Source organism: Phaethon lepturus, unplaced genomic scaffold (genome assembly GCF_000687285.1).
Source record: "Phaethon lepturus isolate BGI_N335 unplaced genomic scaffold, ASM68728v1 scaffold4686, whole genome shotgun sequence".
NCBI classification, from domain to species: Eukaryota; Metazoa; Chordata; class Aves; order Phaethontiformes; family Phaethontidae; genus Phaethon; species Phaethon lepturus.
The window spans coordinates 15,162-29,983 of NW_010544000.1; the positions used below are offsets into that span (position 1 = coordinate 15,162).

Here is a 14,822-nt window from a genome sequence, read left to right on the forward strand (position 1 = left end):
TTTTACTAGTGATATACAATGTCAATGATACAAGTAGTTAGATTATGCAAAACATGACAGAAGTCCATCTGCACAAAACTCTTCAGATTTCTGATAGAAAATGTCTGATTAAGAATAATACAGGAATAAACTAGTATTGTTTCATGCAGCATAGACAATTGCAGTGAGATAACCTTGGCTGGCTGCCAGATGCTCACCCAGTTCCTTCCTCACTTCCTCTCCTCAACAGAACAGGGATAGAAAACAGGAAAGAAAAGCTCATGGGTCAAGATAAAGACTTGACCATCACAGGCAAAACAGACTTGGCTTGGGGAAGAGTAGTTTTATTTATTGCCATCCTCAAGCGGTGCATGGGGATGGGGACTGGGGGGTTGTGGTCAGTCCCTAACAGCTTCTCTCTGCCACTCCTTCCTCCTCACATTCTTCATGTGCTCCAGTGTGGATCCATCTCACGGATTGCAGTCCTTCAGGATAAACTTGCTCCACCCTAAGCCCTCCACAGGCTGCAGTTCCTTCATGAACTATCCACCTGCTCCAGCGTGAGGTCTTCATGGCTGCAGTGTGGATACCTGCACCACCATGGTCTCTCCAAGATTTTGATTGTGATTAGAGTGCCTTAAATCTGATCAGCTATGTTGCAGATGCTTTCAAATACCCCAGTTTGCAAAGACTGGGAAAGGACCTTTATGCCACCCAAGAGTCTTATTTCGAGACTTTCTAATTTCTTCCCAATTTTTATTATCTCCATTTCTGAATTTCCGACAATTTACAGGTATCTAGAGCCCCTCTCTTCCAAAGACTGACTCAGACAAGTTTCTCTTTCTTTTTACAGGCATGAATATGGCTGGTTTGCTCATATTTTCTAGTTCCTTAAGGAGAGCTGAGGAATGTCATACCATGAATCTGTATTTAGGACCTCTGATCCAGAGTCAAGAGAGTAGCTCGAAGGACATGAAACATAAAATCAGTATGACTTTACTCTTCTGGAGCTGTTTTACTAAAAAGTTTGGACAGATTAAATTTGTAACAAAAAGATTTGAACTGGATGGTACATTGTTTATTTAATTTACTCTTGCTTTATTAAGGTTGCAGCATTGGCCATCCACAGAGCTTTAAATCTATCAAGGGCTTGCACCCCATGGCACATTTATGCCTGGCAAGAAAATATAAAACAAGCATACATTTCATAATGTCTTCTCTGGTTAGTTCTGCAGATATGTGGTCAAAGAACCATGCCTTACACAGATTAAATTTGTACTACTGAACTGCTGTTCAGTGCTGAACACTTTGCTGAACTATGGCACAGTAGTAAACACTCATTTGCCAGCATATCCTATATATATATATAATTGTTTTTAAAGGAACTTTTTAAGCAGAATGATGAAAGATATGGCTTTCAATGTTGTCCTCATAACTGCACTTGTGAAGAATTACCAAAAAAAGGTATAAGCAGTAAATTTGACAGCAGTATTTAATATTAATTTTCACTTAACAATATCAAATGACAAGAATTAGTGCAAATCCAGTGACCAAACTTACATTTCTGTGGTTTTGCTTATTGTTCATCTGAGACATAATCTTAAATGTTTCCTATCTGAAGACATTTCTTTTCTTCATATTTGCATATCTTTTGCATAAATATGACTGTTCAGGAATGTTGTAAAAACCTTTGTCAATGAAGTTTTATGGTGTAATTAATTTACAAGCATCTCCTATAAATATTTATTCATGTGGATTATTAACTTCCTTTTCAGGTTGTGCCTTTTGTCAGTCCTTAATTCACACAAGCTTTCAAGACAGAAATGAAGCTTAAAAAATCATCTGATAAGAAATATATTCCTCTTAGTTACTACGAAATTTTGTTTGCTTCCCTGCTTGCAGGTTTTGTGTGTGTTTGTGTTGGACTGATTGTACTTTCATGGTTATCAATCCAGGAGTTAGAACGAGGTAAGTAGACAACTTTTAACTTTTTCAAGACTTCCTCAGTAGATGTTCAGACTTTGAAGCCAGTAATGTTGTCATTGTAATTATATTTCATATTTCATACTATGGTTTTAATGCTACGCGGTTCTTTTGGGTTTTTTCAGGTTTTTTTTATATTTTCGTCCTCTTCTCCCCCTGGACATTGATTTGAACAAAATAGGCAAAAACACAAGCACTTAAAGCATGTCCTGAAGCTGTAGAAAAGAATTTTTATAGTTTAGACTTTGGGATAGGTCCCTGAAATGCAATCCAAGCTATAAAGCTTTGGTTATTCAATCGTATTCATCAACTAGAGAAGGTAATATGGCAAATTGTGAATTTTTGCTTTTTTCTCCATGTATGAGGTTTGACTCAGAAAGACATTGATAATCCACTGAAGTCTGTGGGGAGCTTTAGGTGTTCTACTTCTCTTGGAATCTTTTCATTTTTATAAAAAAGATATTTTAAAGAAGTAATTTATTGGTGTGAGAGAGATCCTGCATTAGACAGTCAGCTCGCAGCCCTGTGTAAAGTTAAGGTAAGTCATTCTTAATATTTAGCCAATGTTCAGAATGTGATAGGATTAAGCTATGATGCTCAAAGTACAGTAAGTTAAAAAATTGATGTAGGATGATTTTCAAATGATTTTCAATTTCAAACTGAAATCTTGATTTAAAGGTCTTGTTGTTATATGTTAACTGTGCACTGGTAAGGCCACACGTGGGGTACTGTGTCCAATTCTGGGCTCCCCAGTACATGAGAGATATCGAGCTACTGTCCAGTGAAAGACTGATAAGTTTGTGGAGTCTCTATCCTTGAAGAATGGCCCTCCTTGAGCAGAAGAGTTGGACAAAATGACCTCCAGAGCTTTCTTCCAACATCAGCCCTCCTGTGATCTAGATTGTTGTTTGGAAGGAGATGTATTTAGGTATATGGAGCCCTCACAGCTAATAGCAAAAAGACATTTTGAAACGGAGTGAAGGAAGTAGGTTAGGCAAAATATTCAAGAAATCATTTTTTTCGTTATAGTGATTTTTGTAGCTGAAAAAATAATTCTGATACATTGATGTTTTTGGTGCCTTCATTAACCAGAAGTCCATGATATTTCATATTGAAGCACATGAAGACTAAACTAGTCGTAAGCCATATTTAAAAAAAAAAGTTTTGTCAAAATATTCACATTTATTCCTTTAGTTGCTATTGTTTTTCATTCCAGATTTTAAAACTTGTTCTCCTTACTGATTTTCTTCCCCTCATACCAGAATACTATCACATTCCTGAAAAATAAAAGTAGCTTAAAGGTATTATTGTATCTAGTTAGAGACAGACTTTAAATTGATGACTTACTTATGTTTTAGAAGATGAATAGGCAAGAATTTAATCATGTACAAATAATAAATATAAAATGTTTTAAAATTATATTTGACATATATAACAAAAAAAGGCCTTTGCAATTTAGAAACATTTGTTCAAACAGATTTGCAATTGTTGTAAGGATAAATGGCCACAAAGAAGCTCAAAAGTAGTCTACTGCTACCAGTTGATAGTAGTAAATCGGTGTCACTAGGCTGTGCCTTCCATCACAAGCTGTTTATTGTAGTATTTATGTTACCTGCTTTTATGTTAAAACTTGTTTTGGATGTTAATGCCTTCAAACACAACCCCAAAATACCACTGATACTGTAACTGGTAAGCAAAAGGCATTTTTTATCAATTAACCACATTTATTCAGGTCTTGTCTGAAAATTTCAAGTCCGTTACACAGTGAAGCAATATTTTTAATGTATAATGAATTTCTTTATGCATATCTCTTATGCTGTAATACATTAAAAATCAAGATTAAATTTGCAGTAAGGACCAGTTATCTAGTTTCCTGATAAATTCTCACAGCTTTTCATGCATAAGAAAGTTCAGGTCAAAAATGGTATATCTAGTCTGATACCAGTGTTTCCACTGCTGTCATGAAAAACAGTGTACATTTATATAAAAAGTGCACTGCATTTAATACAAAGAGTGGGAAGTAGTAGTTCTTAATATTTTTAATTCAGAACACACAAAAACCTCATTATTCACTATCATTCTTCCCATGTATCTTTGTCCCTTGTGTTAGACATAACTGGACACATCATTGTCCCCTTTATCCATTCACAGTAGTGCTGGAAAACAGCATTTAAAACAAAACTGAAACTAATGAAAACCAAGGAAAAATCATATTCATAAAAATATGTTTACAGTCATAATGATCGTAAACATTGAAAAATGTCTATCACTTTTTTTTGAATCAGCACTAGGCAAAACATCTCTGATTACAAAGCAAAATAGAAAGCTAAGTTGTTGTATTGATGATCTGTGTGGAATAAAATCTAATGTAATGTTTCTCATTTATTTCTACATAATTCAAAACATTGAATTTTATTATTAATTGTCTAGCTGAAGCACATGGAAATACTCATGTCTACGTGGGAACTTTAAAAATACTCTCTGGGACATTATTCACTCCTGCTTTGCAAAACAGATCATCAGCTGATTTCAAAGTCCTTGCCTTTGATGTTGAACAATTGGTAAGAACCTGTTGGTCCCTGATTAATTCAAGAATATGTGGTACGTATATTAACGCCCTAACACGACCTGTTGTTGATGGCTTTTTCCTCTTTCCAAAATGAGATGCTTCATGTCCTAAGCCTGGTCAGAATTCAATATATTCCTTATTTGTGAAAATCAGTAAAGCATCAAAGAAAAAGTTTGCTTCTGTAGTCTAGAATTGGGAAGGAAATATTATTTAGTATTAAATCATGAATGTGTGTGCAACTGGGTGTATTTTTAAATACTGTATTGATTCAAGATTTCTCTTTTCCTTCTAGATACAAAAAGTCTTTCAAGCAAGTGATCTGAAAAATGAATTTGAGAGATGTGAAATTTCTCAGTTCAAGTAGGTACAGTTTAATTAAACTTTGCAAATAAATGTCAAAATTCCTCACTTAGCTATTTCTCTCAGAAGTGCTTATGAATACCTTGCTTTTCAAGAGATTCTTGGGAATATTATATTATTCCTTTCATGTCTTACGTCTTCCAAGTACTGCTGTGGGAAGTTTGACACCAACGTGTTTCCTTGGGGAAGGTTCCTTCTTGGACTCCTGCATGTCCATGCCTTGACCAGACCAGTAAGGCTGAGCCCTAAGACCAACTCACAAAACTGCTATATTTTAAAGAATTGCTAAAAACTCTTTTTTCGCCCAGGTTTATTAGTTGTGCTGTTTGCAGGGTTGCTGGCCCTTGCCATCTAGAAGAAAGTTCAGGTTAGAGATCTGCTGGCATAAGCTGAGATGAATGGAAATACGTTCATATGTCCCTATGGGCATGGATCCACTTAACTCATACTCCTTAGGGTGCAAGTGAGGCTGTTATTTGACACCAGGTAATGCTGCACCCTGTGTGTCCTAAGGAGTCTATAAAATAGGTACAGTAAAACCTGCTTCATTTATTAAAACTTGTTTGACCTCCTTTTTCAATATCCTGTTATGTTGGTTGTCCTACTGAAGGCCAGCTGGAAAAAAAGTCCAGTATATGCAGTGAGGTCTGTAGTGTTAACTCTGCAATGATCTTAATAAGGTCCTGATTCAGGAAAACACATGTAATAATGTCTCCCATTATTAAAAAGTTTCAGAACATGCTTCCATCCTATCCACAACATCATAAACTCAAGCAGAAACATATGCTTTGTGTTGTGCTTTGTTGTTTGGTTTTTTTTCTACAGGAAATCTGAAGACGGCCATGAAAGAGTCAAGAAGTCAGAGACTGGGTAATTGCATATGACAAAGTTTACTTAAAATATGGGCAAGAGACAATGATGCTCTTAATTTAGAAAGTTCTGTGAACAGCGAATGGATGAAAAAATGCATCTTTAGATATTGGATAAGGCCCTCGAAAGAACGTATGAACCTTCAAGACATATCTTTCCTCCAAAAACATCCTGTAGGATTAGAAGAAAAAAAATTTAATAGTCCCTGGGACTGTCAATTTAGAAAGAAAAATGGGAATGGTAAGGACAGTGAAGTAGCTAGGAAACTAACTGGAAAGGAAAGGATTGTCAGTTTGTGCTGAGCTTGCTTGTGGAAGCTGCTTAGACTGGGGGGTCAGAACTCACTTTATCATTAGTAACTTAAGTTTTAAATAAAGAAAGGTCTGATGACACACTATGATAGGCAAGAACAAAACAGAGGACAAAAGATTAAGACTCTAGAAGAACTGGAAGACCTTGAGAAATGAATGATATTATTGGTTGTCTTATAGGTGAGACCACGAAATTAAAGTGCACATTACATGACAACAGACGATGCAATTCTGTGATACCAGCTGTTCTTGTGATATGAATGTTTTCTGTAAATGCATAAATTGGATAAGTATTCAGAGGAGATAGTTCAGCTGAATGATCATGCTTGCAGAAGAAAAATGGATGTTAGCCAACTGTGAATACATGTATGTTAAAAATGGGAAACAGATTTGATTTAGAGCAATCATTGGATTGGAATAATGAGGGCATAAACCTAATTAGCTAGAAAGGTGGAGTATGATCACTTTCTGAATACACAGTGGTGGGAGTAGGTCACTTCAAGGTTTTTGTCCTTGTGAAGGTAGATCCAATCATCACAATTTAGTTTCTACACACAGAACGGAACTAGTCTCATCAAACTGTGGTTGTCAAAGATGTAGACATCTCTGAGCTAGTTGCTCAAGACTCTCTTTGTAAGTGATGGGTCTTCAAAGTTTTCTCTCAATCATCTCGTCAGATTAGATGCCTTTTTTAGGAGGAGATCAATTATGCCGAAGAACAGCTTACTTCTCCATCAACTACAGTAGGAATCTAGATATCTGCACTGTAAACAAATATATTTGGTAAAAATAATTCCACCCCTGTATCTTAACAGAAATACCACAGAAATCACAGAAAATCTGATGTCAGTGAATGTTGGATCTGGCTTTTTAATACATCAGTAAGGATCTGTCTTCATTTCTGCTTTGAAATAATATTTGAAATACTACTTTGTCTCAGAAATTATTTTCTAGTTGGCTCTTTTTATTTTAGAAGTGTTTACTCCTTTGGGCATTCTCCTTATTGTTTCACCCTTGAAACTCTGCTGAGTCACAAGGATAGCAATAAAAGCTTTTGTTTGCTCAACATGGCCTAGAGGTTATCAGAAACATAAGAAATTAGAGAGGAGAGTTTTTTCATATATTGCAAACTGCAAACTATGCTCAGCAAAATGGCAGGATTAATTACCCCTTATCAAAAAGCACTGCTGAGTCAGTTGCAGTTGGGTAGTATAAATGCTTAAGAATAAAAAAGTTTCCACCTAAATTTAAGTAAATGGAGAAAAACAGTATCTTTAGCAAGCACTACTTTAATCTAGCTACAAATATAAAAATAATAGTATCTAGAAGGGATGGGAGAGACCAAACAGGCAACACTCTGGATAAAATTCAGACCCCGTAGAAGTTAAATGTAGTTTAACCACTGATTTCAAAACATCTGTGCTTTCAGCCATTATTCTTTCCTTATGAGAATCCAGGCAGTCACAGAGCAGATACTCATAGATGCAGAATCCACAGATGATGTTTGATTTGTAGAAGTGATCACTTTGTATTATATTTTTGTAACATTAATATATTATATCATTTTCGTAACACTTCAAGGTTCACCATCAATATTTTAGGGCTTAAACTAGAAGACCTGTTGAATAACAATAAACTTACTTCTCCTTTAGTTTATTCAAATTCAGCTCCATTGCAGCAATTGATGTGAATGTTGTTTTGGTTTTTTCCACAGTGAAAATAAGAGTAGATAAAGGAAAAAACATGTTTCTCCAAGGTTCAAACCTACCTGATAATTAAGAGGTGTTTCTTTATGTGTCATCTTTGCCAGCCAACACTTAAAAGATACTCCAACTTTGCAAATGGAACTTGTGTTAGAATGAAATATTGTCTAGATGATAAGTCATATATCGGATTTACTCCATTAGCCTGTGTAAATAATCACCTTCTCTGTTTTGTATTGCTAGTGTTGTTGTCATCTTCAGCCTTTATTTTACCCAGATGGTAACAGTTGAGAAAGTGAAAAATGAGCTGGTCTTGGGTATCAACGCAAATACAACTAATGTTACCCAGACTTTGAAAATTGATGTGAACAGCATACAAGTCACAGGTAATGCCAGTAAACATTTTTTCTCTATATAAATCCTTGAGAACTACAGGTAACATGAACGAAAACTTTGGCTCCCAAACAGCAAAGGGATTGTCACTTATGCTCATGGGTGTCCTCTTTCCCCATTACAGAACTTTCAGTAGCAGCTGAAAGAAACATTTACAACTTTGTCAACTAGAAAGTATGTCAGCATTGTGTATGGTCGCTAAGGAGGGAGTAAAGGACAAAGTAGTGATTTCCCAGTGAAAATCACTCAATTTCAACTCTTTTATGTAGCATAACATTTGTAATTTCCTTATCCCTCAAATTAAAACAATTAAGCCCCAACAGTGTTGCTTCATAAGTAAATGCAATTATAATTTTGTTTTGCTAAAGAATAAAGAAAAGAGCTCAGCCGCACAGTGAGTGAAAAATTTGTATTGAAAAGGAATCAGTAAGAACAACAAACTGAATACAAAGTGTGGTTTCTAGATTACACCCAAGGAACAGACTTCATATTCCTCTAAACTTTAGGTGAAGTGTAAATGGAAAAAAAGGAATGTGGCTTTAAAGATTAGGTAGTTTTAAATTCTGCAAATAAACAAGTAGTGATTTTATGTAAGTACTAGAAAATTTATCAAAGCCTAAGTGGAAGTCCAACAAGATCAATGGGAATCCTTGTTTTTACCTCAATAAGCTTCAAAACAGACCTTCACGGAGGAAGAGGATAAAACATAATTTGAATCCTCTGAAGTGGAAGATGATTAGCTGACATCTGAAGACCTGCTGGAGATACTATTAAGTAGCAACTGATTACTTTAAGAGGAACGGGACATCTGGTGTGCAATGCCTCTTACTCTATTCTAAAAGGTGCATTCTTCAGATATTCAATGTCTAAATTCAGAGGCTCGACATCTTTATTTCTCTGCACCACATATAAGAATTTATTCTAAATAACTGCACATCACTGTGGAAAGTGATTGCTCATTATATTTCAAAAACACCACCAAAGAAAATTATGAAGAGATTTTTAAAAGGTTTTATATCTATTGATGAACTCTGAAGTAGTCAAACTTTTTTTGCTGTGGATCATTAAAATGTCTCTTCACATGAGATATCAGCTGTCCATTCCATCAGGAGTGCTTCAATAAAATAACAACTGTAACTAATTTACAATCATAAGCATATATGGCACTTTTGCATCCTACATTTCAATAAGTTTTACAAAAGAAGTGTTATTCCTATTTCAGAGAGGGAGGGAACTATAACACAGGTGTGACTTGCTTGAAATCACAGTTTTCACAGTGGTTAAAAGTAACTTACTTTCTTGCAAATTATCCCAGGCCAATTTAAATTCATATATCTCATCTAAATACTGTTCTGTAAGACACAGGTGGTCTGAAAATCTCCATAGTATAAATGGTGTCAAGACAGAAATTTCCCAGATGAAGACATTTTATATGAACGAAGGGATATAAAGACAATGAATAGGGATTGAGTACTGAAAGGGATTAAGACAGATCTTTCCTCCTTAGGAAGATCATAGTTTAAGAAAAGGTCGGGAACAGGGTGAGATGGTCAAAAGGAGGGAAGAGGGACACTGCTAGTGATTCAGAGAGAAATAGTCACAGCTGATTTTTTTTTTTTAAATCTTTCTTTCTCTGAGTTGTATAAAACTGCTATAAAAGAAGTTGATCATGAACTCGCTTTCTTCCAGCAGCTGCTGAAAATCTTACTACAAGGATGCCTTTAACTTTGTCAGGTCAGTATCTTTCATAAAACAGAAACTATTTTTTGTTACCAATACAACATGAAGAAAAATAAGACTTGCTGTTCAGCTGGTATAACTTATGCCTTGGCTGTAGTTGGGGCTTGACTGTTAGGGTCCATTCAGTGATAGTTAGCTGCCCTTCATCATTTCTGACCATTTGAGAAAGCAGTGATCTGAAGTCTGTATAAAAGCTCTAAGAGCTTAATTGGTGGATCAAGAAAAAAGTTGAGTCTCCATCAACCAGCTGAGTCACAAGCTGAAGTTTTTGCAGATTTAGGCAGGTAGATGGGGCTGGGGATTCCTGCTTTCATGCTGTGGTTACCAATACACTGAGCAATGTTGATTGATAGACTTTCCTTCCACTATTACTGGAAGTCTTATGACGATAGGGTATGAAACAGACACAACTCCTTGGTCTCACAAATTCACCAAGTGTGAACCTCCCAAAAATCAGTCAGACAGCTGAATAATACAGTAGAATCTTTGTAGCACTAGATGCAGGTAGTGTTGTCACGTACAAACTGCAGACAAATTATCACATACAAATTCTCCAGGACAGGGTACCAGACCATGAAGCTTTGTGCAATTTATCTGAGCTAAAGAAATGTACCTTTGAATATAGGAGCCAAGTATTTATTGACAGTCTAATTACAACCATAACAATGAAAGGGTTATTAATCTAGTTACAGGCCTGCTGACATGTATAGTCCAAAGTGTAGAACTACGACAGCTTATTCCCAATGATACAGTTAAAACTGCTAACATACAAATTTTCTTCTATCTGTCCCTTCCTCTGCCATGCTATCTCAGTGCTCCCCTGAGTCCTAAGTTCAATGTTGCTAATCATCCTCAAGAAGAAATAGCGAGGCGTCAGAGAAGTGCCAGAGGAAGGGGGAAGGGAGTGGGAGTTGTCAGCACCCCAGGCTGGAATGGGAATAATGGTCCTGGTGTGGATTCCTTCCCACTTGGTCTTGGGTCTGCCTGGGGTCATTTTTGTATGTTTGTTAACAGTGTCTGCTTCCTTGCTCTTTCTGTCCAAATCCTATGATATACACAAGTTTTACTCTATGTGGTACACTTACATCTGCTAGGTGCTTCGGTTTTTGCTCTCTTGACCCTAAAACCACCCTTATACACCTCATGTGTTATTTTAGTGAGATAGCACAGTGTCCTGGTTTCAGCCAGGATAGCTGGTTTCCAAAAATTCTAAATTAGTGATTTAAAAAACAAAATATTACACCTGACGGCTAAACCACGACACACAGTAAGTGACCATTTGTTACTTATTTTTGTTCTTATTTGTTCCTATACAGCTGATACCTCTATCACTGTCCTGTGCTTTTCCTTTCATGGTTTTTGCTGTCAAATTGTGCGTGCATGTTTGGGAGTACCTGTAACAATCTAAATTTTTTTCAAGCCTTCAAGACGTAACTTCCTGATAATTGTTTTATGAGAAGTGCTTGCTTATTCATGCATCCGTGGTTTAGGTCTTTGAATGTTTCATTCCTTCCAACATAGTGATCCTATAGAAAATATATAGACAGATATGTAGGTAGATACATATGTATATAACACTTTTGAAATTACTGTGAAGCTATGAATGAAGCTTCTTTCTCTGAATGTAGCGGTGTTAGAACAGTCCATCCAGCTGCACCCTCCGTGCACCTTCTGCTGGGCTCTCCTCTCTCTCTGCCAGAGGAACTGTGTCCTTAAATTTGCTGACATAAAATGCTCTGTAATCCATTTAATACAAAATGGCCTAGCTTAGCTTAATAGCATTTGCTAAATCAGCATGTATTGATGGAATGGAATGTTGGTAGGAAGTCCTCATGCAAGTTTGTCCACTAGTAGGTCTGGGAGAGCAGGAACATCTAAAAAAAGCAAGTCTGTGATGGCCAATGATCAGCAACTTCTGCCAGAAAAACTGATAGATGACAAACTATAGAGAAGGCCTTACTACATCTCTCATTTTATTACTTCTGGCCCTTCATCTTATAAGCTATGGGACAGGATCCATTAATTATAGTGACATGGGGATTTTTTCATCTCGGGACACCATCATCCTGCTCAGATATTTGAGTCTTAACGTAGAGAGTAAAAATAATAAACAGAGATGTTAATGGAAATTCAAAGAGAGAAAAAAAAAAGGCTCTTTGGGAACTGGAAACGCCAGGGGCATCTTCAGCGACTGTTATTAAAAGGATCACTAAGTAGAAGTTGTGTTGGAACAATCACAGATAAACATTCCATTTTCCCAGAATGTTTTGCAGTTTACTGTCACTAATACAAATCTACTTATGTACGCAGGCTTTTATTCATGTGTAAATATGTATACACACAGGTATGTATGAAAGCCTGTATGTAAATATGCAAATACTAAATAGGTTTGAGGCTCTTCTCTTCACACTACAATAACTGATTTGTTGAGCAATGTTATTTATAGAAAATGTGCATACACATTTTAGTGCTAATATTAAAGTTGTCGTAACTTTTCTTGTTTAAACAGATCCCATGAGTCTAATTACAAGCACCCTGACACCAACTTCAGGTCAGAACTTTTACATACCAAGGGAAGACAAGAAAGCATCACTGTTATTTTAATGGGGTGGGGGGGAAGTCTTTTGAAGTTATTGAAAAGCACGTGACTAGAGCTAAAAGAATGAGGTTTAACATACACATGGGTTCCACATTATTTTTCTTATATTAATTGTGACATTTGACCCTCAAGATCAAGCCACTCAAGCTGGCATTACCATATCATTACCTAGGCTGGGGTTTGGGGATACAACAAATAATGCAGATATAAGAGCAGACTGGCTGCTGCTTAGTCCTCCCCAAGCAACTGCAGAGGTGTTCCCGGGGAGCAAGAAGTAGAGTTGTAACCTTGGGTTGTGTTTGTCCAGGTTCAGGACTACTCACCACAAGCAAGTCCTCAACAACTGCAGGTAACTATATATGGGCAGAAGCTAGGAGGTTATATGAAACCATCTGAGATCTTAGAATTGAACTGTTTGCGTACAGCCTCTTCTCACATCATTCGGTTCTCACATCCCATTCCTACAAATACACAATATATGGGTTTACCTTTGATTTGACTAAGGACATCCTTCAAAAAGAGAGACTTCTAAGACTGTACATTCCACAAAAATGATATATGTGTTGTGTATATTGATATATATATTGATACTCATACTGACCCCTCATTTTTGTTTCCTCTTATTTCTTGGGACTTTTCGGAAAAAAACAACTGTTAACAAACTCTCACATGACTTCCCATGGACAGAAAACCAAAACTGTTTGAATCTTTGAAAACATCCCCTAGCCTTACTAAATAGTGAAATATATATGACATTTATAAACATTTTCAAATAGGTCTAATGTATTTACTGTCATTTTTTAGTTGAGTATAGCAATTACATTGCAATTTAGGGTAATTTGTTTAAGTTTAAAGTCAAAATGTTTTACTAGAAAATGTTCATTTCTTTCTATCCAGTAGGTGGCAATGCTGTTTAGTTTTCTGAGTTGAAGACTAAAACTAGAATTGATCATGTCGTACATAAAAAATGTCTTCTTGCATATAGGGCTTGTGCAAAACATATTCCTAGATAATTGGTTGGGCTTCTGTTCTGTGTCTAGAATGCACAGTCTTATCACTGCTCATCTGTGGCAATTCATTCATTGGCACTGTAACACCTCCAACACTTGACTAAAGTATGTTTTGTTTGCCTCAGTTACTAACTGGATGCAAAATGGCAGCTCTTCTGCTTTACACTGTCTGCATTGCTAACACTGAAAGTGTTTTGTGAAGCACTTCAAAATGCTACAGTACATCCAAACCAATTTCAGTCTTTGTCACTTATACTGCTAACATACAATACATTTACTTAATCTCATTACAAAGCACAGTTTTATGAAAAAATAAATCAAACAATAATGGATAGAGGCTGCAATATCAGTTTTACGAACTATTATTTTTCCTTCTTGCATAAGAAATTTTGACCTTTTCCAGTAAGCATTTACGGAAGTAAAGAAAAGGAACTATGTGAATAGTGCTAGGTGAACTGTTTCTATAGAATTTAATGCAACTTTCAGCAATTTAGAAATTAGTAATTATCCAAAGCTTATTTTAGCTGCATGTTTTGTTCACTTTAATAGGACATACTTGAATTCTACAGATGTTTAAGGCAAAAAACCATCTACAGACTAAAAAAACATGTTTGCAGTGGATCAATATTTATGCTCTAGGAAAATAATATCAGTAAGATTCCACAATTTTAAGGATCTGCCCATGTATTCTTTCTGCAGAAATTTGCTCTTAACTTATAAATTTAATTTGCAAATACAAAAAGAAAAGGGTTTCTGATATTCCTGGTATTTTGAAATCCAATCTTAATGGCTTTTGTTTTCAAGATATGCTCATTAAAAAATGAGATCCTTTAACGTGATGAAGTGCAACACTGTGATGTACTGAAGTAGAAGAAATTAAATTGTATTCAACTAAAATCAGATATTTTCCAGTGTTATTTAAACTAAAGTACAGTTTTCTCATGTTATTCAAGCATAATAATTTGGAAAACGTCATTTACTATATTGCATAAAGTAGTTTATTTGGGTAGAGGAAGGAAATGGGAATTCATGGACATTTTCTTCCAGCACTACTTCAAGCTTAGTTTCAAAAAATATGTCACTTCTGAGAATTTTCTCCATTCTGTGCCAAATTTATCTTTTTAGTATGTGATGTTTCATTCCAGGCTTCTAAAAATGCAGTTTTGTAAAACACAATAAAGTGGCTGATTTGATTTGTGCTAGAGTAACCAGAGGTAAGTCAATTTTCCTTTGTATTGCAATTGGATTACTGCTGTGCTGTTATTGCTGTTGTCCTTATTATTTCAGCTGAGTGTTTGCCACCTG

The 14,822-nt window shown here is 35.8% G+C and overlaps 1 protein-coding gene across 1 annotated transcript in view; it reads left to right on the plus strand.

Moving 5' to 3' along the window:
• The first annotated feature begins 1,802 nt into the window (after positions 1–1,802).
• The window catches only part of TMPRSS15 (transmembrane protease, serine 15), a 55,150-nt gene continuing 42,130 nt past the window's right edge, over positions 1,803–14,822 (plus strand). Inside the window, 5 exon segments of the mRNA XM_010288527.1 lie at positions 1,803–1,947; positions 4,393–4,523; positions 4,824–4,891; positions 5,717–5,761; positions 8,019–8,161. Of these exon segments, the coding sequence (XP_010286829.1) occupies positions 1,803–1,947; positions 4,393–4,523; positions 4,824–4,891; positions 5,717–5,761; positions 8,019–8,161 (532 nt within the window).